A 27,453-nucleotide genomic window follows, 5' to 3' on the forward strand; every position below is an offset into this window, starting at 1 on the left:
ATGTCCTAAAAGGACGTCATTTTGGAACTCTGGAGAACATTCAAAAGACTGTGACCGACCAGTTAAAAACCATATCAGTTGAAGATTTCCAGCGCTGCTACCAAGAGTGGGAACAACGACTCCACCGGTGTATAGCTGTCCAAGGGAACTACTTTGAAGGGGATAACATTGTTGTTTGAAAAACATAAAAACTTTAGTTAGTACAAAATCAGTCTCATTACTTTTCTAACATACCTCGTAATTCTAAGCAAATGTTCATTCCACATCTTTCGTGAACGTTGGAGTTATGTACTGTTATCTAATTAACATTTTGATCTTTCAGAATCGTGTTTGAATTTGTTGTTTTTGAACGAAGATGAAGCCTACAAAGTATTTAATACCGCCAATGGCAGAAGCGTCAATAATCATGAGCGCAGAGTTACCTGGTCCAATACGTTTCCAGAAGAATCCACTAATGAAAATTTTTGAAAGGGAGTACTCAATAATGAAGTTGAAGTATAGCTTTTTGCCGTTGGAGCAAGTGAAGTTAAAAGTTCTGCAGAAGCTGGGTGTAAGTTCCTATGGGAAGGAACTTAACAGGTAATTTCTATATTATTATTCATTGTAGTGTGATCTTTAACACTAGTTGTTTATAAGATCTATCATATTTATGGGAACGTCATCTAATATAAATAAAATAGTTTGTTTGTGTGTCTGTCTTTGTGCGGCCTGGGACCAGACGAGTGGACCGAGAGTTACCAAATCTTGTTCACGGGTACCTTGATCCAGGGCCCAGACCATGACGAAGTTTTTTTTTTTTTTAATTTAAACCAGGAGGGTCTCAGGGGGGCGTTTACCGGAACATGTAAAAATAGTAGAAAATGACCAATATTAGTGTCAAATTAATAGTTTTCGCGGTCGCTGAGATCAACAGTAAAACTGATCGCATTAACTTCCACATTGGCCCCATTTGGCTGCGGGATGGGGGTCACCGGGGGGATACCGATAAGTAAAAATAATTGAAAATGACCGATATAAGTGTCAAATCCATAGTTTTCACGGTCGCTGAGATCAGTAGTGAGACTTCCATTACCGATAACTTTCAAATTCAGCTAGCATTGTATGCGGGCCGAGAGCCACCGGGGGGAAGGGGGGTACCAAGACATGTAAACACAATCCAAAATGGCCTATATTAGTGTCAAATCCATAGTTTTTGCGGTTGCTGAGATGAATGGTGATATTCCTACAGGCGTTGAATTCCAAATGCAGTCCCTATGCGAAGAATGGGTACTTTCAGCTAGTGATCAATATAATGAAGAAGAGTGACAGACCCGTATTGTACGGGTCCATGAAAACATGAACCTTGACAAATAGTATTAGATATAGTGAAATCCCTTTCCCGTAATGGACACCTCAATAATACAGACTAACTTTTTTGTTCCACCAAAAATACATGTATTATTATGGGAAATAAATAACCCTCCATTTTATGTATCGGACAGTGTTCTTTTACCGCAAATGGTATAACCTTTCTCACCCGTCAGAGATTTGAACCAAATTGTAGACTCTCCCGTCGGGAGCCCTGTTGACGCCCTAATTACCAATGAGTCATGACTGATATATCATTGGAAAGTGTATGGGACATATGGTCCAGAACTGCAAATGGTGCAGCTAACTAGCATCCTCAAAAGGACAACCCTCTATATTAAATGAAAGAAATTACATACAAGTATCTAAAGGTACAATAACAAAACAAGAACACTCAGAGAGTACTGAACTTCGACAATGGTCATGAAATCAAAAGGGAAAAAGATCCCTCTACATAGCCCAAACAAAAGCAAGGCGTACTTCGTATACAGCCTGTGACATTTGTGCTCTTTATACAGTCTCAGTTAAGAGCACACACAGACAGGCCCGCAACCAGAGATACAAGATACAAGATTGTTTTCAAGATACAAGGTTGAAATTTTGCACACATATTGTGAATATAATAGCGTATCTTTTTTTTAAAAAAAGAACTTCAGACCCCTACGTGAACCCAGCCCCGGACCCGAGGGGCAAAATGTTTTGGCGGATTGTTTTTTTAAATCGAAGTTTTTCCCGAATTTTCCGGTTCAAGTGTATGATACGGACCGTTGGAAGCAAGTGATACCGTTGGAAAAGGCTCGTTATACTGAAGAAAATGGAATTTGAATCATGGCTCTAGGTCAAATAGTACTGACGCAGTGCATTTTTGAAGTATTTATATCTACTTGTGTGTATAATATATGAAAAAAATGGGTCACCTTCAGACTTTTAAAAATGTCTCCCTACTTTAGTTTTCAAGATTATTATTATTATTATTATTATTATTATTATTATTATTATTATTATTATTATTATTATTATTATTATTATTATTATTATTATTATTATTATTAATTCTGCCTTTCCAAAGGTCCTGGGACTAATAAGGATTTTTTTTTTTAATTTTAGATTTGGGCCTAGAAATGTTTCTTCCACTTTTCTCTATCTTCAGCTTCCTCTTTTCCAATATTTTTTTCCTATCTTTCAAATCATCGATCAGCTGTGTTCTTTTTACAAGATTGAAATTTTGAAGACGTATTATGAACATAATATTGTATTTTTTGTAAAGGAAACCGGATCCCTACGTGAACCCAGGGCCAGGTCAGAGGGGCGCAAAAATTTTAAAAAAATATTTTCCGAAAAATCTCCCGGTTGTTTCCGATTTTCCCGTTTCTGGTGTATAGTACGTATAAGCGAGTTGTACGCTTGGAAAGTATGCTCTATCCCGAAAAAAACGAGGTATGAACCATGATCCTTCGATAAATAGTAAGGAAGCATTAGCTGTTTGAGTGAAGGTGTAAAATTTACTTCAAAAAGTGAAAATCCTAAAAGTGTTAAATCTCCATAGCTCCAAAACTATAGGACCTACTGTAAAAAAGATGAAATGAAATCTTTAAGTTTTACGTCCCACGGTTATGCCGGTTAGGCTAAAGGAGACGGTGATAATGAGAGATGAGTGAAATGGTAGAATGAAGAAAGTGGGAGGAAACGGGAGAACCCCGAGAAAACCCACGAGCACGGTGTTTGTCCACCACAAAGTCCACACGGCGCGAGCTGGGATCGAAACAGGGACCCCAAGCACCGGAGGTGAGTGCTCTACCACTGAGCCACCGCGCCCCCCTAGGAGGTGTCTACAAAGAAGCTCACTCTTGCTTGTACGCATTGTATCTACAATGATAAAGAAATACATGAGTCGTGTATTTAGAAGGAAAATATAGATTATGCAATCAAAAAATTATATTTTATTGGTTAAGTGTTTTATGTTAAATCTGTTGTTTTGCTTATTGTTTTATATTAAGCGTTTTATATTTTGTTATGCCATATTTAATTGTTTCTTTCTTATGTATGCGTATCTTCTTGCCTTAATGCATATAATTGCCGTGTTTTGAGCATAGGTGGATTAGAGGTTGTCTGCTGTAGGTGGGAGCAGACCTACGAGTACCCGTCAGTCGAGTGAGGCTCTCCCACGGGAAATTGTTTAAAATTGTTAATATAAAAAACTCAGTTTTTGATAATTTTCGTGTATAATTCTCCATAATACAACATAAGGGAATACTTTTTATTTTTTTCAGAAAGTTATGGACAGGGGCAAAGCCTCTACATAACATGGAAAAGCTCTTTCATGGTTTCGAGTTATTATGTAAATAGAAATGCAAACTTTTAGGCAACATACCCTCATTGTATTTCAGCATTTGGATAGCCGGTATGTGAAATCAAAATGATAATAAAACATACCGCCCCTGCTATTTTTCCACTTCGAATACTGATGATTGGAAAGAATAAAAGAGACATTTTTCTTTCCACCCTATTGGTCTACCTGTATGATATAGTTTAATGATTTAAACATAACTAGATGATCAAAACCATGTGAAGGTTTTTTTTGTATATAAACTTAATAGTTGATAAGTATATACTCTCCTTTGTGTCTTTAAATACTATTGATGAATGTTGTTGTTTTAATTTTAGGATGACAATTCCAGGTGAAAATATCCTTAATTGTGGAAAGATTTCGATCAAAGGCATTCTGAAGAGACTGCAGCCGAAGGAAAGCCATAGAACGAAAGGTAGCGGCACTGAAGCGTCTGCTAAATTGAAAGAGAAAACCCGGAAGAGGAAGTTGTTATTCCCGCCTTTACTGTTTGTTTCACCAGCAAAGAACAGAGCTGCTAAACGGAAGAAGCTGGCCACTAATGGCGTAGAGAAAAAGATCACTTTTGGAGACGTTTGTTTTATTGAAGATTCGGAAACGTATGTTATTGAGGATAAGGACGATGACGTGAATCACGGTGAGTCATCTACAAGAAATAATGAAGCGAAGAAAAGAAATCAGGACGAACATGAAACTGAGCCTAAAGTACAAAGTACGAGATCGGCTTTGAAAGAGATTAATCATGAACTTGATAGAGACTCAGTCCGAACTCATTCTCTTAAAAATAATGGGTACACCCCAAGAGATAAGAACAAAGAGAATGCTTTAACTTCAAGGAAAGATAAACTGATTACAGAACCAAACAGTGGGGTTCAAGTAACTTCAAGAAAAAACAAATCTATCACAGACAAGACCACTGAAGTAGAAGTAACTTCAAGCAAGGATAAGTCCAAAAATATTCAATTTACTGGACAACAAGACAATGAGATTGGAGTAATTTCAAGAAAAGCCAGAACTACAGTGAGTAAGCTTATGGGAAATCAGAAACAAGAAGTTGGAATAAGTTCAAAGAAAGATAAATCGAAAACGGATAACTACTTAGAAAATCAACTCAATGAAGTTGGGGAAATTTTAAGGAAAGATAATACCACCACCGCAAATGAAGTATTTGCAGACCAGAAGAATGGTGTAGATGTAACTTCAAGGAAAAGCAAGCTTTGTGTAGATGGCGAAGAGGAAAGTGAAGTAACTCCAGCCAAAGCTAAACCTTCCGGAAACCAAACAAAAGAGGTTGAAGTACCTGCACAAGAAGAGGAAGCCGAGCTAAGTTCAAAAATTTACAAATCCAAAGGAAATAAACCTGCAGAACAAGACAAAGAAATCGAAGTAGCTTCAAAGAATAACAAACTTTCTGCGGATTCTAATAAAAAAGGTTCACTTTTAAGTAAGGACAATACCTTTGCCGATAGTAATAAAGCATGTGGTATAAACTCAGAAATGGACAACTTAGAACGCACAGTAACAAATAACTCTGATGTATCTAAGACGAAAAGTGATTCACGTTTAAGCAACAATAACAAAGAAAATATGGATGATAGTCATTTACCAAAACGTTCCACCGTAAGACGAAAGGCTAGTGTTGCTATCAGTGATCTTGAACGGATTGAACAAAATCGCTCTGCTACAAGCTCGAAGGCTAGTGTTGCTGTTAATAATCTTGAAGGTATTGAACAAGACCGCTCTACTAAAGCACCAAAGGCTAGTGTTGCTATCAGTGATCTTGAACGGATTGAACAAAATCGCTCTGCTACAAGCTCGAAGGCTAGTGTTGCTGTTAATAATCTTGAATATATTGAACAAGACTGCTCCACTAAAGCGCCAAAGACTATTGTTGCAATTAACAATCTCGAACATATTGCACAAAACCGCTCCACGTCAAGGCCTAAGGTTAGCGTTCCTATTAACGATCTTGAATGTATTAAACAAGACCGCTCCACTACAAGGTCAAAGTCCAGTGTTGCTATAAACCATCCTCAGTGTACTGAACAAAACCGCTCCACGTCAAGGCCAAAGGCTAGTGTCGCTATTAACTATCTTGAATGTATTGAACAAGACCGCTCCACTAAAGCGCCAAAGGCTAGTGTTCCTATCAGCGATCTTGAACGGATTGAACAAAATCGCACTGCTACAAGTTCGAAGGCTAGTGTTGCTATTGAACGAAAACGTTCTTGTACAAGGCCAAAGGCTAGTGTTGCTATTAACGATCTTGAATGTATCGAACAAGACCACTCCACTACAAGGTCAAAGTCCAGTGTTGCTATAAACGATCCTCAATGTACTGAACAAAACCGCTCCACGTCAAGGCCAAAGGCTAATGCTGCTATTAACGATCTTGAATGTATCGAACAAGACCGCTCCATTAAAGCGCCAAAGGCTAGTGTTGCAATTAACAATCTGAAATACCTTGAACAAAAACGCTCCACGTCAAGGCCTAAGGCTAATGCTACTCTTAACGAACTTCAATCTATTGAACAAAGTCGCTTTATTAGAAGGCCCAAAGTTAGTGTTGCTATTAATGATTTAAAACATGTTGAACAAGACCACTGCACTACACAATCAAAGCCTAGTGTTGCTGTAAACAATTTCGAATATACTGAAGAAAACTGCTCTATTACAAGGCCAAAGGCTAGTGTTGATAATAACGATGTCGAATGTATTGAACATAATCGCTCTGCTACAAGGCGAAAGGATAGTGTTTCTATGAATAGCAAATCAATAGATATTTCAAATGAAAGAGTTGGGAACTTCAAAACAAATAAGAACTCTACTACGATTGTAGAGAAGTCATCTAAACATAATTCTCCTTCAAACTCACAGCATCTCACATGCATTTATGAGCTTTCAGATTCTGAATTGTCTCGTGCAGAAACTATTATACTACCTAGAAATTACGAAAACTCAAGGGATGACGTGGAGGTGATTGAAATTGATAGCTCTGATGATACTTCCAGCAAAGGTAGTCAAGATGTAACTGACGGTAATCAAGGAGCTAATGAAAGTCAAAGAAGTACTTCAACTGAAAAGAATGAGCATAACGTTGTGCTCCAAAATGAGTTTGGCTCAAGCCCGTTTTCATGTTCTTCATCAGCTCTTACGCAACGAACGCAAAATTCACAAAATACAATTATTCGAAGAGTGGTGTCAGAACCGAAAACTTCTTCATCATACAAAGACACCTTGGCTAAATTACTAGAAGTTTTAGAAGCTACGCAAAATCTTGACACTCCATTTACTTCTGGAGCGGAACAACACAATGACGACAGGAGTACAGATTCTGGCCGAGAATATGACGATGCCAGTTGGGGTGAACATTCTCCCTTAACCCCACAAAGTCCAGAAACTCACGAACAAAGGTCTTTGAAGCAATCGACGAAGGCTCCTGAACCAGATAGAAGCACAACCAATGAGCCAGATACAGTCATAAATGACGACGAAGAATCCTTGTTTTCCGATATTGATGATGCTAGAAATGATATGGACAGATTCTTTGGAGATGATTTGATGTTAAAATATGGTTGTGTGGATGATGATCGAGACAGAGAACTTGAAGATCCACAATTTCCAAGCATTGATCTTCAGGATGCAGACCCTTCAATTAATATTTCAGTGGTAAGTGAATTGTTTCTTTTACACTCAAGCATAGTTAAGTGGTGCAATTTAATCGAGATTAGAATAGTTTCTATTACAATCAAGCATAGTTAAGTGGTGCAATTTAATCGAAATTAGAATGGTTTCTATTACAATCAAGCATAGTTAAGTGGTGCAATTTACTCGAAATTAGAATGGTTTCTATTACAATCAAGCATAGTTAAGTGGTGCAATTTACTCAAAATTAGAATTGTTTCTATTACAATCAAGCATAGTTAAGTGGTGCAATTTACTCGAAATTAGAATTGTTTCTATTACAATCAAGCATAGTTAAGTGGTGCAATTTACTCAAAATTAGAATGGTTTCTATTGCAGTCAAGCATAGTTAAGTGGTGCAATTTACTCGAAATTAGAATGTTTCTATTACAATCAAGCATAGTTAAGTGGTGCAATTTACTCGAAATTAGAATGGTTTCTATTACAATCAAGCATAGTTAAGTGGTGCAATTTACTCGAAATTAGAATGGTTTCTATTACAATCAAGCATATTTAAGTGGTGCAATTTACTCAAAATTAGAATTGTTTCTATTACAATCAAGCATAGTTAAGTGGTGCAATTTACTCAAAAATTAAAATGGTTTCTATTACAATCAAGCATAGTTAAGTGGTGCAATTTAATCGAAATTAGAATGTTTCTATTACAATCAAGCATAGTTAAGTGGTGCAATTTACTCGAAATTAGAATTGTTTCTATTACAATCAAGCATAGTTAAGTGGTGCAATTTACTCGAAATTAGAATTGTTTCTATTACAATCAAGCATAGTTAAGTGGTGCAATTTACTCAAAATTAGAATGGTTTCTATTACAATCAAGCATAGTTAAGTGGTGCAATTTACTCAAAATTAGAATTGTTTCTATTACAATCAAGCATAGTTAAGTGGTGCAATTTACTCGAAATTAGAATTGTTTCTATTACAATCAAGCATAGTTAAGTGGTGCAATTTACTCAAAATTAGAATGGTTTCTATTGCAGTCAAGCATAGTTAAGTGGTGCAATTTACTCGAAATTAGAATGTTTCTATTACAATCAAGCATAGTTAAGTGGTGCAATTTACTCGAAATTAGAATGGTTTCTATTACAATCAAGCATAGTTAAGTGGTGCAATTTACTCGAAATTAGAATGGTTTCTATTACAATCAAGCATAGTTAAGTGGTGCAATTTACTCAAAATTAGAATGGTTTCTATTACAATCAAGCATAGTTAAGTGGTGCAATTTACTCGAAATTAGAATGGTTTCTATTACAATCAAGCATAGTTAAGTGGTGCAATTTAATCGAAATTAGAATGTTTCTATTACAATCAAGCATAGTTAAGTGGGGCAATTTACTCGAAATTAGAATTGTTTCTATTACAATCAAGCATAGTTAAGTGGTGCAATTTACTCGAAATTAGAATGGTTTCTATTACAATCAAGCATAGTTAAGTGGTGCAATTTACTCGAAATTAGAATGGTTTCTATTACAATCAAGCATAATTAAGTGGTGCAATTTAATCGAGATTAGAATGGTTTCTATTACAATCAAGCATAGTTAAGTGATGCAATTTACTCGAAATTAGAATGACGGGGGGCGCGATGGCCAGTGGTAGAGCGTTCACCTCCGGTGCTTGGGGTCCCTGGTTTGATCCCAGCTCGCGCCGTGTGGACTTTGTGGTGGACAAACACCGTGGTCGTGGGTTTTCTCGGGGTACTCCCGTTTCCTCCCACTTTCTTCATTCCATCATTTCATTCATTTCTCATAATCACCGTCTCCTTTAGCCTAACCGGCATAAGCGTGGGACGTAAAACTCAAAAATTTCATTTCATTTTTTCGAAATTAGAATGGTTTCTATTACAATCAAGCATAGTTAAGTGGTGCTTTTTAATCGAGATTAGAATGGTTTCTATTACAATCAAGCATAGTTAAGTGGTGCAATTTAATCGAGATTAGAATGGTTTCTATTACAATCAAGCATAGTTAAGTGGTGCAATTTACTTGAGATAAAGAGGCTAAGATTATTGAGGCAATAACTAGTGGTATGAGAATCAGGTTGAAATCAAACAAGATTAAAATGGTTCTAAAGTAAAGACTTAACATGCTAGGGCAAATTTATCTATTTCGGTATATGGAAAAAGTCTCGCGATTGAAACATCGCCGCTCAAAATCCTGCAGGCCAAAATGTTGCTTGGTCAAAACCTTGTGGGCCAAATTCTCCCTGGCTAAAACCTAGCCGTCCAGACCCTCGTGGATCAAACCTCATTGGGGCAAAACTCAGGCTTTGATCTCGTCAGAGCAAAACCTTGCAATAACAATAAATGTAAAGAAATAATAATAATAAATATGCACCTCTAGTTTCTTCACTACAAGATCTCTAATATATTACGTTACTGGTATGTTTGATGCAGATTGGAAAGTTGTGAACTACATCCTAGTTAGCAAGTGACATCAGTCATTTGGTTGTGTTGCCAGAGGTATTGCCTGTAGGTTAGATTACATGTATTTGCATAAGTTTTGCATATAAACCAAAGAAATAAGCCACAACTTGTTTGAGAGTCTAATATCTATATATATATTTCTTCAATGTTAAAACGTCTTCCTTTCCTACATAAAATTCTAGGAACGTTCTTCTTACAATATACTGTTCAAGACATTGGTACGAAAATTTTCTTTTCTTTCTTAAGACCGATAACGTAAAAATCTGCTGGCAATGTCTTTCTGGAATTTCATACTCTTTATTAATTTTACTAACACTTCTATCTACGTGCATCACGAACCCATCTCTCTATTCCATTAGTTAATAGCAATATATGCTGTTTCGTCTGTCAATACTTTCTATTTTTTCTCGTCAGATCACAATAACCTCGACAGTCGTATTGTAATGTAATAGCAGATATGGTATATATGTTTCTTTCATTACCTTTTATTACAAAAGTTCTACACAAGTAATAATTTCTCCATACAATAGTACTTTCTATAAGAAGTTGGACTTTCTGCCCAAAGCAACGCGATCTTTGAGGTTGATGGTTAGGAACCTTCTGTAAAAAGCAGCGCTGATGTAGGTTGATGTCTCCTGCCTAAAGCAACGCGGAGGTGGGTTGGTGTCTCCTACCCAGTGCAACACGGAGACAAAAGGAACTTCCTTCCCAAAGCAGCGCGGAGGTGAGTTGCTGTCTCCTGCCTAGTGCAGCACAGAGAAAAAGGAAACCTCCTGCACAAAGGAACGCGAAGGCTGGTTGGTGTTTCCTGCCCAGTGCAGCGCGGAGGCAAAAGGAACATCTTGTCCAAAGCAGCGCGGATATGGATTGGTTTCCTGGCCAATGCAGCGCGGAGACAAAAGGAATCTCCTGTCCGAAGCAGCGTGGAAGTAGCTTGGTATCTCCTGCTCTACATCGCGAAGACAAAAGCAACATTCTGCCCGAAGAAGCGCGGAGGTGAGTTGGTATCTCCTGTCTAATACAGCACGGAGACGAAAGGAACCTCTTGCCCAGTGGAGAGCGGAGGTAAGGTAATTTCTTCTGCCCAGAGCAACGTGGAGATAGGATAGGAGCGTCTTGCCCGAGCAGCGTAGAGGTAAGGTTAGGGAGTCTCTGCTGCTCAGAGCGGCACGAAGAGAAAGATAAGAGTGATAGCAGGAACTGATGTCTTCTTGGTCTCGACGTGCTGTGTTGTAGCCGTACTTTGGAGAGATAGTTTGTGGACGGGTTGTAAGAGTGCTTCTCGTACTTCTTTCGTAGGTCATCTGTCGACTGCTTGACAATCCTCGTGGAGAAGCACATGTTGTTTACAAATATGAGGAGATATTGCAATATCAATACAATAGCAAATCAAATCGCGAAATAGACTATGTCCATTGACTTCTACTAGTCTATTCGTCTGTCATCTTTTGCGATCTGCCAGTCTTGGGTCGATCTTAGTTTTAATCTTGCTTTTATTTCGACCATTAGTTTTTAAGTGATATGATGCGACCTGTCCGTAAAGAAATTCATATTTCAGCAATTTTATGATTCACTTAGGCATGTATGTTAACATTTCTATTTCTTTGTCTTTTTCAGCCTTATGAAGATCCTGATATAGGAAATTTATTGGTAAATATGTTTGATCCGTGAATCATCGAAACAGCTCTTTCAATTTCATGTTGGATCCAATTTAAATCGGACTTGAAGTTTAAGGTAAGAGTTTGTTCTAATAATTTTACCAGAGCTTTTCTATTTCAAGTGTGACTTCGGAAAATATTTGAAACCTTCCTCTCGCTTTGGGGAAAGAAGTGAATGACCTTTGCTGTGTTGCTAATTTGTCATTGAGTCGTTTGGTCTTGGCGAGTGAAGATCGTAGGCTACTTAGAATGGCTAACAAGATAGTGCATAGCGAAGATCAGGAAATAATTCGGAATCGCAACCCTGTCCGTATCCAACTATTGAAGGGCATCGAAAATTTATCTCCTCTTTCGACGGAGGTACGGAACAACACACATCGACAGCAGCACCTCCAGGGACACACTTGAAGTAGAAAAGCTCTATTATGCTTTCCTTACATGTAAAGGGGATGATGTGGAAACTAACTACGTAAAAACGAGTTGAGATAGTGATCATGTAAACAAGAAAACAGAAGATTAAATGTGCGGCAGCAGCATTAGATGGTCACCTGTAAATACTGTTACCCAAGACACCAGAAATATCTCGTCTCATCCTGAAAATGAGACGAGAATCGAGGCAAAAAGTATCATTTCAAATTCGAGCCGAGAAATTTCACGAGTGGCCCAGTCTTAGATCTCAAATACTGTATTCGTGTTAATTACCTAATCCATAGCATAAAGTGATTGTACGGACAACAATGAAGAGCGTTTTCCAATGTTTAAAGATATGTAACAGAGATAGAGTAGGTGAAGTGGGTCATTGGGTCGTGGGTAAACAGTAAGTGACCCACTGTGACCCACTCTGACCACCAAGCTATAATAACTCACTCTGGGCCACCGAGCCACCAATGCACTCTGCTCAGTACACTGTAGACAGCATCTTATGAACATTGCTGAACTTGTCTACGTTTTACTTTCAAGGCCCCCATTTTTCTTCCTTTTGCATTTGTTTCTATTTATTTACCTGAGATGAGTAAATCTAAGTGAACAGAAAAAAACCGCAGACACTTTTGGATATTGATATTTGTAATTATAATGATAGCAATAGAGCCTATTACTTGACTTTTGAAGCATAGTAGAATTTTACACTTTTTTTATTTTCCTTTACGTTGGCCTACTAACTAACTAACTAACCAACTAACTCTATGGTCTATGGAACCCGGAGGTTCAATGCCGCGTGCACAAAAGCTCCCCACTGACTTCTATCCTGAGCTAACTGCATCCAGTTCCTATTTTGTATTCCAATCTCTACGAGATCAATCTTAATATTGTCCTCCCATCTGCGCCTAGATCTTCCTAATGGTCGTTTTCCGATTGGTCTTCCAGTCAAGACTTTGAAAGCATTTCTACTTTCTTCCATTCTAGCTACATGACCTGCCCACCTAAGCCTCCTAAACTTCACGACCCTAACAATGTTGGGTAAACCGTATAAATTATGTAGTTCCTCGTTATGAAGTTTCCGCTATTCCCCATTCCCGTTCCTCTTGGGTCCGAGTATTCGTCGCAGGATCTTGTTCTCAAATACTTTCAGTCTATGTTATTCCCTCAGAGTAAGCGACTATGTTTCGTAACCATACAGAATAGCAGGCATGATTATCGTTTTATATATTTTAAGCTTCAAATTCCTCGACAGAATTCGCGACGACAAGAGATTTTGAACCTAATAGTAATACGAATTCCCTGCTTTCAGTCGACATTTAATTTCTTCGTAAATATGATTTTCGTCTGTTAACATTGTTCCTAGATATTTGAAACTATCCACTTTATCAAAAGTATTATTTAATATTTTAACGCCTCCACAATTTGCCGTATTACGGTCCCGACGCACTTCCATGTATTTAGTTTTCTCTGCATTCTCTACGTTGGCCTACTTGATTTTAGTCTTTTCAAATTTCATCCTGTTTTCCACTGAAAAGTATCTGTAATTCAACAAGAAAATATTTATATATGATAGTTAAATTGAAAATAATCGTAATTTGGCCCATGACAAACACTGTACCATTTTATATCGTAAAGGTCAGATCCACCGGTATTGTAACAAAGGAGTGTTTGAGCGATTGACCGTAGATATTCCAACTCCGATTAGTGATAATTTCACAGCCTTCTTTTTATTACAAGTGTAAACTCTTTAGTCAATAGAGAGGAGGGCTTGGATCATGGGTCAGAGAGGATCACGGTGGGTCCTGGGTCACGTTTTCATTGACCCAAGTCATCTCTGATATGCAAATCATTACACAATAATACATATGATATAAGCAAGTCTGTAGTCGAGGGTTCACGTCGGTACACGCCGTACGCTTTCTGCTTAATCTTAGTAATTCAAAGTGCATAGTACTTCTGCTTCAAAGTGTATAGTACTTTCTACTTTTGTTTCGTGGGAGATCCGGGTTCTATTCCCGGCGGGAGCTCATGTGGTTCGGATTTCACGTTAATCAGTAGGTCCACGTCTCATATAGCCTCGCTGCTGAACGGGACGTTAAACTCAAATTCAACTCAACTCTACTTTTGTTTCGCTTATATTTATTTATTTAATCTTGCCATGACTGTATTGATAAAGTGACTATATCACTTTTTAAATCATATTCTTAACAGGTGTTCAAATATATGAGTCATGAAAAAAATCCGACGCGATTTTTTCTGTTCCTTCTTGGAGTGAGTTGGTTCCTTCTCCATACCTATGCATATACCCATGTATGTTGTTAACGCTGTGATTTAAGTAAGAAGTGTTATCAAGAAAATTGCATAAAATGCTTTTAGACTATAAAACAGTAATGTATTCTTTTACATTTTAATTGAAATTCATACATACGAGTTACATTTGTTCCTTAAAATGCCTTCAACTTTCTTACGACAATCATAAATGATCACAAAACAGCGTATAGCCTCTGAAAATTTTAGGACTACAACACTGGGTATAAGTATTGTTATTTTTCAGGAAAATGCAAATGTCTTGACGTGGAGGTGTTCTAATAACTTGTGGATGAAAGTAAGAAATAAATCAGGGCATAAAATTTGTATATCAAAAGCAGAGCGAAAAAAGCGCATAGTCACAGATACTTGATGTTTGCAGAAGAAATAATGATATAAATTGCTGCGTGTCTTTCCTTTCTTGTAAATTGTTTGTTTTAGGACCCATTTTAGTTGACACAATTTTCATCTTTAAGATGAAGTAGATTTTTTTAACGTTATTGTTCCTATCTATCTCTCTGATAGGAACAATGATGATGAGGTACGGACATTGCGTTGTTTTCAGAGTATTCAAATGGGTTCTCAAGATGACCTGTGACGTTGATCTGACAGTGACCTCTGACCATGACACTTGATTGACGCATATTTGGTCGGCTTGCGATATAGAATCATGCCATACAGCTTTTTCTTTGTTAGCACTTCGATTTACGTTTTTCCAGGCTCTTTCAGAATTTACCATTGCAATCCCATAAGGAAAATATCGAAATTTGACCTTTGACCCTATATCTCTTCAAGCTATAGTACAAGTGACATGCTTCTATGGCGAAATAAAACTTATGTCCTTCGTCTAAAGTTACACCAAATTGCACGGCTTTACCTCATACCATTTTTGTACAGTGAACAAATGAAATTGACACACGAATTAATCAAACCTCCGTATATATATATATATATATATATATATATATATATATATATATATATAAGGTTCAAAACGAGGAGTTATCAGAAAGTAAATATACAAAGCCTGCAATGAAACATATATATATAATTTCATACAGCCAACAGATATTATATTGATTAGGTCATTCTTCGACATAGTCTTTATATCGGCTGAGGCACATACCGCATCGTGGAATGAGTTTGGAGATTTCCTAATGGTAAAAATTCTGTCCTTGTATGTTCAGCAATCGGAAACATCGGAAACAAACTTCTCGGTACTGCAGAATATCGTGCACAATGTGACAAACGCTTCGAACAACATTCCCAATTCTGCCGTCAGATACCATAAAATGACCCTCCTGTTGTCCCGAATCAGTTCCTTTACGCAAACTGTGTTCAAATCTGTTGATGCCGTTCTGGTTTGGCCATTGTGCTCCTCATGGGTGACGTTTTCTCTACCAGCCGCAAACTTTCGACACCATTCTGCGAGATACTGTCGAGACATTACAGTTTCTCCGTAAACCCCTATCAGCTGGCGGTGAATTTCAGTTTCGGTCCCATGTTTCGCCCACAGAAATCGAATACCTGAGCGAAATTCTTAATGAGACCAGTTTTCCAAAGGAGTCGCCGTTTGTGTTTACCTATGACTAGTGCAGTAGGTGGTGAGTGGCTCAAACTCTGCACAGTTGCCAACTTCGTGTATTACAATTACCGCAAACTCCTCATTCCTCTGTAAAAGACGAAACTGCAGAAATATCAGTCTTGTAACGTTAATTTCTGATTCTCCCTCGTAAATTGAGAGAGAGAGAGAGAATTGGTTATTGATAGTGTGCACTATAGAAATGCTACCGAAAGAACAACTTCGTATACTTCTGCTTCTGCCAAGAAAATCGTTCAACAAAGTGCAGGGCATATTTTGACAATAAATTCTTTAAGATTATAAATTATATTAATTAGACATGAAATGTATAACAAATTTTGTGATTATGCATTAATATTTTCTTTCAGAATTTCTGGTATTTATACAAAGATACGAAATATGTGTTTCACCTACTATTGTATACCGAAGAAGACTGAATTAGAAGATGTACTCAAAACGTAAACGTATAAGTAATAAATAAGTTAAAGATAACTCCAAGTGTTACCCTAATCTCTGAAAATCAAATTGTTTTCTAGTAATGAACAGAGAAATGTAATTAAGTCTCTTAATGCTACGTGTTTGAGCAGAATATATGTACTTGTTTATTTATTATTTTCGTTAGATATAAGGGTTATAAAATTAATAAGGAAGGGGCTTACCCTTTATGTTCATCATGGAGTCTATTTTACTGTTAAGAATGTAAGAAGTTTACCTGATGAAAATTATCTCATTAGAAAGGAATGAACCAACAACATCTTTTGTAAAGTTGCCTAAAAATGTGCGCGCACTCAAATACCTAGTCGATAACTTCGGAGCGGATGAAGTATTTTGAATACAGTTTCCTTCCTTTTAAGCGAAAAGACATGATGCTTTGTCAGTCGGTGAAATTAGTATTCAAATTAATATATGGATGTATTCTTTTGCTTATGGATGTATAATTGGTTGTGGGATATTCAGCTTCCATTTAAATTTATAAAAGTCTTGTACATATTTTACGGTATTAAATGTTTAGTTGTAATTGAATTGAAGACCTCAGTGCAAGAAGAGGACAGCTCCAATTTTACATTTGTCTCAGGATTGCAACAAAACTTCGTTGAAAATAAATTTATTGTCCTTTCACTCTCAAACTTTTGGTAATACCTTATACCTTAACCTAAACCTTTATCCTATAATAACATGTACCTTCACAAAAATGTTTAAAGGCCGAAGTAAATTAAGTTGATTTTTAACGAAGTTTTGTTGCAATCCTGAGCCAAATGTAAAATTGGAGCTCTCCTCTTCTTGCACCGAGATCTCCTATAATTAGATACTTTAAATAATGGATACGTAAAGAATTTTCCCATTATGATGGTAGAATTTGTTAAGATAAAATAGATTGTCACTATTTCCTTTAACCTGACCATGGATCACCATATAATCCACAATGAAGAATTTCTAAACTGTCCATAGAACAAATGTCGATCAATAAATATTGCCAGTGACTTTTTAGTACTGATGACCTGTACGATCTTGTTCCATCAAATACAATATAGTTATGCCAGAAATAGAGTAAAATGAATATAAAGTAAAAATCTTTTTGTTTGTTTGTTTGTTTGTTTCGTGTGATTGTGTTATGTAGAACCTGAGATATGAAAACACTTGTCAAACCTAATAAGTTTATTTAAAATGATCGACTGGTTCTGGCTTTTTCTGGTACATTTGCAAAGGACAGTGTGAAGGTTAAATTATCCCAGCTGCAGGGGTTTATAAAATATAGAGAACACTAGTTCTTTTAATATAAAAAAAAATTCTGCACATGTGCGGCACGGTTCTTATTACACTTTCTCAAATGTATTTCTTGATATTCTTATTGACATATGAAGATCTCAGTGGCAGCTTCAATGGTTATTCATTCCACTTGCTAATCCACGTCCCAGTTTTTCACAGCAAATTTCTCGGGGTTTTTAAATTACTAAATATGGTTTAGTTTATGGGTACCAGATCAGAGGACTTTCGTTTCTCTTGCACAGATCATCTTCTTTGAACCCACACAGAAAAAAGGCGTTAAAACAACATATAATGACTACCACTTTAGGGTGTTATTAGTGTGTTGATTTAACACCAATGATATCGCTTTCCGAGCATGTCAGAATTGTCAGTGAGGATTTGAAATGGTTTTTATTGTTTGAAATGAGCAAAGTTTTACGCAATATACTTGGTATTTATTCCAAGTAAAGAGTAACGTACTATGCTTTCTGTAATCGGTCACGAAAATAGTTTTGTAAGCCTATGAATACATGAGTACCAGTTCTGCCATCTGATGTTCTTATCTGTTTTTCTTATGTGGTAGGATACAAGCACAACAGATAGCAGCACTGGTACTAATGTAACTGTTGTCGGACAGTTCATAGGCTTACAAAACTATTTTCGTAACCTATTACAGAAAACAGTACGTTAGTCTTTACTTCGAATAAATACCAAATATACTACGTAAAGTTTTGCTCATTGCAAACAATAAAATCCAATTCAAATTCTCACTAACAATTCCTGGGTACTTCTGATATGCTAGGAAGGCAATATTGTTGGTGTTTAATTAGCACACAAATAACTCCATTAAGTGATAGTCATTTTGTGTTGTTTTAACACCTCATTTTTTGCTGTTATCTGTGTCATATCTCTGGAATTAGACATAAAACGATAACCTTTATTGATTCTAGCTTGTATTAATAACTTGATTCTGAATATAGAATATGTGCTATAAATAAATAATTGCTTCTCTGAAGAATTTATATCGTCAATAACGTACCAAAGCTTTCTTTCTGCTGATACATAATAGAGTATATGCAATTGCTTAGATTTTAGAAACAAATATTGTATATAATTGCACTTCTATTCAAGTTAGAGTAATCGCTTTCTACTGGTTTGATTGTCATGTATGCACTCATTTACAAAAATGTTGATGATGCTTTCCAATCTTGATTGCAGTTGGTTATCCACATGACAATCAATTGAAGCACTTCGCCGTGCACTGATATATGTTTCATTTTAGTGATTTCGAGAAAAATGGTTAGAAACGATCAGTTCCGATGGCTTGAAACCACTTTGGCAGCACGTCAGTGCCTTCTCGTGGCCAAGGGGGCCACCGGACGTTCAATATACGTCCGACATTTTACATAGGGCATTATTTCACTGATTACTCAAAATGGTCCAAGATGTCACATGCATCCTTGTTCGGCTCGGTGCTTCAATTCATGCTTTTGATTGGTGGTGTTCGCAATATTGACGCCTCGCATCGACGTGTCCATTAGGTAGAAAAACATTTCAAAAATAATAATTTTGTCTGGTTACAACAATAAATAATTTACTTTTCAGCATTCACACTTCATACAGCTTTCTGGATCAAGAACTAACAATTATTGTTCTACAAAACCTACGCTAGTGTAAATAGGCTAGAATCACTTACTTCAATACTTTAAAATGACAAATAGTTTCGTAAGATGTAACCAAGTTTCATAACAATAGAAAACTGTAAATTCAGCGCATCAAACCTACATAAAAATTGCTTTAATAATTAGTAAGGCATTTCGCTTCAAAGACAAGTACGTCAGTCAATAAAAAATAATACTATCAGTGTATGTATATCTGGATTTTGTATTTATAAAAGTTCATATCCCTAAAACAATCAAAAATCAAGTTAGAAGTTAAATCAATTGACTGTATGGGAATTTGACTAATTGTCAATTCACGGGAAGAGTAATACCTGTTTCCCTATATTTTTTCTTGGCATTACACCTGAATTCAACAGTTTGAACAGTTTTGTTTGATATATCATAAGAAGAATGTGATTCTATCTAGGAAATCGAAAACCATTCAAGTTGGATTTTCATTGCAGAACATTTTTGACGAGAAAACATATACAGGGAACGCATATACACCGTGTATGTACTTTCCTGCTAAATGTATACCTCAAACACCGTGCTTTACTGAATTCTTACAACAAATTAAGGTTATTTCGTAACAAAACGCACATTAGTAAATTTAAGTTTGCCAGTTGTTAACTCGTAGTTTAGTTTTGTATTATATAAGTGTCTTCTGAACACTCTATTCATGCAATGTTAATAATCTCTAATTATGTTCAAACTATGTCAGAAATACATACAATGCACAAGCTAACATTTTACATTTGTATAACTTACATGAATTATTGTTGGACTTATATTTGATAATTTGAAATCTATATACAGGATATTTCCAAACAACACCGACAACGTCGGCAGGTGATTCATGACACCAAGATAAGACAAAAAGTATAGACCAACCTGGGTGCAGAAATCTTCCATTTCGGAGTTATAGGCTGCAGAAAAAATTAACTTTAAAGGTGCATAGCTCCAATACTATGGGAACAACCGTAGTCGGGTTAAGACTTCATTTACGAACTAGTATGTACCCTATCCAAGTATCCATGTTTCAGAATCATGCGGTACTTCCGCAGCAAGTTTTATGCAGATAGTTGGTAAGTACTTGAAATTGTATGACCGTTGCCAAACTCCCTCTATAAAAATTGTTGTGTGAGTACCTTAAGACTCTGAAACATGAATTTTTTGGATAGCGCACATATTAGTTCCTAAGTGAAATCTGGACCTGACTACGGTAACTTCCATAGTTTTGCTGTTATGGATCTTTAAAGTTGATTTTCTCATTTTTTCGGCAATCTGTAATTCCGAAATGACGGATTTGTGTATCGAGGTTGGTCTATAATTTTTGTGTTATCTTAGTGTCAGGAATCAGCTCCCAAACCTTGTCGATGTTGTTTTGAAATACCCTGTATATCAGCCTTCGTGCTGTAGGCTTACTGTATAAAAACACGTTCTACTTTATGATGGTAATTTCCCAGTAAAAAAAAAATAAAAAATACTGTATATTATTTACTTGTACATTATAAAGATAGAATAATTTACTCTGTATACAGTATTTATTGTTAAATGATGCTATATTTTTTTAAAAATAGAAATGGTTAAACAATAAGGTAATTAACTTTTGTTCCTGTATTTCTAAAGAAGTACTTTAGCAATGTTATTTATCATTACAATGAACCAAAGTTGTGTAGAGAGCTATGTGTGTAATGAATTTTCTGAGTAATGAAAGTAAGTTAACACTTTATCGATTATAATTAAATATTGATAATATTATCAAAGTACAAATAATGCTGAAAGAGCTAAAAATAGATTCTTAGAATAATTGTGATTAATCTGTTTCGTTAGAGTTTTTGTTGTAGGCTTTTAAGAAGATATTCATAATCACTGTTGAGAATGTCTATCATGTGATCGTATCAGCAGAATAATAAAGGGTGTATGAAAAAGGATTTCACAGCTTTGAAACCTCATATTCATTTGTTTATTTAGCTTACAGACATGGTTTCGATGTCATTTTGTTGGAACATACATAAGGTTTTCTTTACCTTATACATAAAGAGGTTCAATGTGATTTCTATTGGTGGTGCGACATAAATCCCATCTGAAGTCGATGTACCATTTCCACACAAAATTCCTCACGAGCAATTGTATCAGTGTCTTTTAATTCTTGCACAATTTGTAATTTGTATGGTTTGAGATGCAAACGTTTTCTCGCCCAGCTGGTCGAGAAGCACGCCGGGTTGATTTTATAGGACTGTTCACAAAGCTTTGTCTTCCTTGTTTTACCGCGTCCTCAGACGTACGGGGACGACCTCAAGATTTGTTGTGTCTTACCGAACATCCAGTTTCAATAAAACACTTATACCACTGATAAAAATAGGCCTATTGGGAGGACATTTACCATACTTTGTACGAAAATTATGTTCCACAGTTGCCGCAGACTTGGATTCTTCAATCCAAAACACACAGCTAGCACGCTCCATCTTTACTCAAACTGCCGCTAGCGCTTGCGGTGACTTGTTTCTGAACTAGTGTACTACATGAGTCAAAACTTGATATCTTTTGCTACAAAATGATACCAAAACTATGCCTGTAAGATAAATAAATAAATCAATATAAGTTTTCAAAGTTGCCAAGTTCATTTTGATACACCCTGTATAACTTAACTTTGAGTCAACATAATATTTAATACTAATGTCTACCAAAGTAAAAAAAAATATATTAATTTTGTTGAAATATTCTATGTATTCTATTTCATAAATGAATTATATTCTGATGCCTGTGTTTTGATTTTAAAACCTAAATTATCTAGATAACGTTGTTGCTAGAGTTAAGATTCTTAGGTTAGCACATTTTCCTTTTACAGAAAAAAACGAACTTTCCGAAAGTACGCGAGATGTCAAGTGTCTCTTTCAATTACAGGATGTCCAATATACAATGCAACCCGAAGTTTGAGATAGTAGTACTTTTGAACCTGAAGTGATACACAAATAATGGTTATACCAAAATGAAGCTTTGTTCATGCATATATTTTTCAACTAGGAAGCAACGATTGAAGTACACTAGGAACTACACAGATGTAACCGAATGTGTAACTCTTTTTTTTTTTCAAAACACGTAAATTGACTCATAACTCATACGTATGGATGCTCTGTTGTTAATTTTCAGTTTGTTTAGTTGGAAGAGAATGTTTCGAGGCCTCTGTAAGGGGTTGCTAGGGAAATCGAAGTTTTCATAAATTAACACTCTGAATTGGCAACAGTGCTGATATTTCAGTGCATCAAAAGGTGTGTTAATAATCTGTCTACAGTATGCAATTCCTGAAACAATGAAAAAGAAACTTTGAAATTACCGTGATAAAACTTTTACTTACATGCACCCGGCAACACTGCTACTATCATGAAACGAGTTACCAGCTCTACAGCAGATGCTGGAAGTGTCCCCTTTTTTGATTCAAACACTGGTTCACACGTTTCGTCGTGTTGGCAGTAACTTTACGAAGAGTAGAAGTGTTAATATTCTCAATGACACTGGAAATGTTCGTTTCCAAATTTTGTATAGTTCGAGAATATCTTCTTGTATACCTCTTGCTTTAACTAGACCTATAGAAATGAATAATAGTGTTCCCGGGTGCATGTAAGTAAAAAAAAAATTCATGATAATTTCAAAGTTTTTTATTGTTTTCAGGAATTGCATAATGTAGACAGATCATTAACACACCTTTTGATGCACTGATACATCAGCAAAGTTGCCAATTCAGAGTGTTAATTTATGAAAACTTCGATTTCAATAGTTCCCCCTTACAGAGGCTTCATCCGATTAGTTATCGGTGGAAATGAAAAATTCTTTTTTCTGCTCCATAGTTTCTAAGCTATTCCAACTAAACAAACTGAAAATTAACGACAGAACATCCATATGTATGAATTATGAGTCAATTTACACGTTTTGCAACAAAAAAAAATAAATAAATAAATAAATAAATAAATAAAATAAAAATAAAAATAAATAAATAAATAAATTGATTTACACCTTCGGTTACATCTGGCAACACTGTGTGGTTCCTAATATACTTCAATCGTTACTTCCTAGTTTAAAAATATATGCATGAACAAAGCTTTATTTTGGTATAACCATTATTTGTGTATTGCTTTTGGTTCAAAAGTTCTACTATGCCAAACTCCGGGTTACATTGTATATTGGACACCCTGTAGAAACAGAGATAACGTTCTAGCATCTTCCTTCCCCTCCATTTTTGGTTCCTTTACTTCATTATCTCTTTCTAATCCCCTTTTCTTGTGTTTCCTTTTCCTTTATTGTTATCTTTTTTAAATTTTATTCCAAAATTCCTGGTCATCGTGGATTCAATGTGCGAGAATTTTTGACAAGATCAATAAGTTTGTAGTTGCTCTGGATCCCAACAACGCAAATGCAAGTTCCAACTTCTTCAGCCAGAGAAAACTCATGATTTATTCACAGAACAGTTCTGTAATTATGGTTACAGATACAGGGTGTTAGAAAAATTAGTCACAATATTTTGGGAAGAAATTTCTCACATCAAAATAAGAAAAAAAAAAGTTCATATCGACCTGTGATCGGAAGTGTATAGTTTCGTAATTATATGATGCCGAAAACGTAAAAAAAATTAACTTTAAAGCTCCGTAGTTTCACTACTGTAGGACTAATCGTAGTCTGGTCAAGACATCACTGAGGAACTAGTATGTGAACTATCCAAATATCCATCTTCCAAAACCTCTGGTACTTGCACAATTATTTTTAGAGAGATTGTTTGGGAGTACTTAATCACTCTACACTTACCTCTCTAAAAATAGTGTACAAGTACTGGAGCATTCATAAATATGGATATTTGGATAATTCACATAGCAGTTCCTCAATAATGTCTTGACCCAACAGCGATAGGTCCCATACTAGTGGAGCTATGACTTTCTATAGTTCACTTGTTTCATGTATTCGGCATCTTATCACCCCGTAACTATCCACTTTTGAGCACAGATCCATACGAACCTTTTTTCTTATTTTGATGTGAGAAGTTGTTCTGAAAATATTGTGACAATTTGTTATAACACTGTGTACATTGATGGATGCCATTGAAAACAAAATAACTCTTAGAGAAGAGGAATAGGCCATCTACTTCCGCAAGGTAATAGTTAAACGATTTTGCGAAAGAAAAACTTGAAATTATTTTTCGGAAAAGAATGAATGTTGTCAGAACGAATTCACAACATCTACAGTGTCCAATCAGAGTGAATATGTATAATCTGGAAAGACGATGTAGCATCCACAAAGACATTGGGAAAAATAGCTGAAAAGGGATGGCACCGATTTTGCCCTATTTTCCGCTTGATTTAGGTCTAAGTACCTTTCCTTTTCAAAACGTCCCGTAAATATTTTAACCTTGGTTATTGCCCTTAAGTTTTGTGTTACAGATAAACTTTATTTTGTCATTAATGTACTGTTGAATTCTCTATGACGTATTTGTGCTATCTTATCTTGTGTGTACTGTTATCTAGCAAAGAGTTTGTATTTTTTTTTCTGTTAGCGTAGGAATACTTCAAAGGCGTTGCCCACTTTCAGCACATATTTTTATTAGGTTCAAACAGGGGGTAAAAGTGCGGGGGAAGGCCGTCCACCTACCTCGGAAAAATATGTAAGGCGTTCCAGGGCATTTTTTAAGCTACCTTTTTGTATCCAAATGGATACCCAGGCCCAGCACTTGAATACGCAGGCCCAACAGTTTGGGATACCCAGTGCACTTCGTAAATCTTTAAATTACTAGAAGAGTACTTGAATAATAAATTACTTGAATTACTGTAAATTCAAAATTACTTCAATATACTTTGGTTTTGTGACTATATGTATTAGCTTGTATTCTGTGGATAGCTTCACTCTTGAAATATTCAGCTATTCCTCTTTCCTTCGTTTCGCGTAATGATTTGTCTATCCCGTAATGCTAGCACTTTTATTCTACTCTAATACAAAGAAAGTTAATAGTCCGCCTAAGGAGGTAGAAAGGTTGAAGCCAAACTCTCACATGTAACGGTTCAAATGACTTTTGGCTTACCTTTTGGATACTCTCTGAGAGAAAACAAAAAAAAAGAGAACAACTTGCTATTTGGATATTTAATTTTTATGAAATGGAATTTTTACTTATTTTTTGCTTACAACACTGTTTTGGTTCGTTACAGTTAAGACTCATTATTTCTGATAAAATATTGTGAATAGAACTTTTACACTTTTGGGGAACACTGCGTTGCGACGTTAGTCAATTGTTTCTGACCTGACAAGCTTAGGTCGAAAACTGCGAGCTGTATAGCAAGCAGGAGCTGCTGATTCAGAGTGTCGACACAGATGGCTTTTTAGTGAAAATTTCTCACACCGAATGATTAATGTAGCTATGTGAAGTCAAAAGCTAACCTGTCTATTGAAAAGGAGTTTAAGGTAAATAGGAAGAAACTAGAGCGACAGAATTAGTTCGATTTTTTCTGATTGTATGTTTTCTGGAGACAATTGCCACAGATCCCATCTTGCAATGGAGGACGTGTTGGACTGTCCCTGAAATGGCACATTGGCTGTCAAGTTTGAAAAGTATTGCAACGTACTTCAGAACATTGAAAATAAATACAAAAGTGTTGCACAAAATAATGCCTAATTTCCATATCTCTCCTGCCTACTTAGAGGTACGATTTGCTGAACACTTGCATACATTGATTCCCGTCGTGGGCAGAAAGTTCCATGCAGTTTAAGCTAACAATTCTCATGTATGATATCAGCAGTATCTTCCAGCAGACGCAGAAAATTCTTCCACGGTCTGATCTTCTACTGCCTGATGTTCTTACAGCAAGGGATGCAGCATTAAGGAAGCTCATTTTAATGTTGGAGAATCGGAGAATCCCTTTCTGGTGGAGAGGAGGACTGCATAGTTAGCAAGGACGTGGATGACAATGAACAGAGGCCGTAACAACTGATAATACGCATGTGACTCGTCAGAACAGAAACTGGGAAGCTGTTCCAAGAGAAATAGTGTATTCTTGCTTAAACTTCCTTGCTATTTGACTGAACATAGAAGATTACGGCATTCTCCGCTCCATTCAGATTACTTTGTTCGCATCTTCAGCACAGTCGATGATAAATGCTGCTCGTCCATTAGTAGAAGCAATATTTGGAAAAGAAGGAGTACAGACTTTTGTTTCAAATGTATGCCACAGCTGGCCAGGAATTGAAGAAGTACCATTACTAGTGGATAGTGCTGATGCAGGAATGCAATATTCTGTGAGACTGAAGAGACTATTACCAGTCTCCTCAGGATGCTGCAGAAACTTCTTGTTGCCTTACTTGCAATATCGCCTCACAGCATGTCAGTTGAACGAGCTGTTTCACACAATAATCAGCTTCGAAGTATTCATCGTTGTCGAGTGAAAACACGACAAAATGGAACGAATATCACTAAATGGAACGGGTACTGCAAACTATGACCGAAGACCGTCTCTAGCGGTGTTCTTGAAGCAAAAGGACGGACGGGAGAGCAGGCCTGATAGTGGTATTTATAAAAGGACTGAGTTTGTGAGGAAGTAGCCTATTTCAGAATCGAATTATCTGTTATATTCAAAATCAACATATTTATATCACATAGGCCTATGTTGCGATGTTGATTTTGAACTGTCTTATCAACCAATGCCCTTTATTCGGTGATAGTAGATCATGTATCAATTGCCGTGAATGTAATACAGGTGTTAAGACTGCTAGTTATATGGAAAACTCCGTCAAACCTATGGTAACTAGATGAGAAACTTACTCAATTGTATTTTAAACACATAAGAAACCAAACAACGCAGAACATTCAGATGTAGAGTGTGAAAATAATAGCAGAAGTATAACTAATAATAAAAACTGGGGTAACATGCTTTAAAACACATGAGAAACCAAACAGTGTGAAACAGCTTCAGCTTTAAAGTGTAAAAATAATAGCAAGCGTATAACCATTAACAAATAGCCTAAAATGCTTTAATACATAATACAGATAAGAAACCAAATAATATGAAACAGCTTAAAATTTTAAGTGTGCAAATAATACTAGAAATTAACCAGTTACAAGTGGAATAACATGCTTTAGAACAAGAAAGAAACCAAACAATGTGAAACAGATTGAGAATTAAAGATTAAAAATTATAGCAGAAATGGAACCACTTGCGAAAAAGCTTACATGCTATGATTTAAACCATTGATAAGGTTTAAACCATAAAGATAAATTTTGATTCCAT

The 27,453-nt window shown here is 36.1% G+C and overlaps 1 protein-coding gene across 1 annotated transcript in view; it reads left to right on the forward strand.

The window, feature by feature from the left end:
- The window catches only part of LOC145670504 (uncharacterized), a 38,481-nt gene extending 22,037 nt beyond the window's left edge, over positions 1–16,444 (forward strand). Inside the window, exons 2-5 of the mRNA XM_081739253.1 lie at positions 323–579; positions 4,012–7,363; positions 11,436–11,552; positions 16,154–16,444. Of these exons, the coding sequence (XP_081595379.1) occupies positions 356–579; positions 4,012–7,363; positions 11,436–11,489 (3,630 nt within the window). The 5' untranslated portion in view covers positions 323–355 and the 3' untranslated portion in view covers positions 11,490–11,552; positions 16,154–16,444. The remainder of the gene's footprint in view (positions 1–322; positions 580–4,011; positions 7,364–11,435; positions 11,553–16,153) is intronic.
- Positions 16,445–27,453: the final 11,009 nt, after the last annotated feature.

This window comes from Thermobia domestica, chromosome 14 (assembly GCF_964235325.1).
Source record: "Thermobia domestica chromosome 14, izTheDome1.hap1.1, whole genome shotgun sequence".
Classification (NCBI taxonomy): Eukaryota; Metazoa; Arthropoda; class Insecta; order Zygentoma; family Lepismatidae; genus Thermobia; species Thermobia domestica.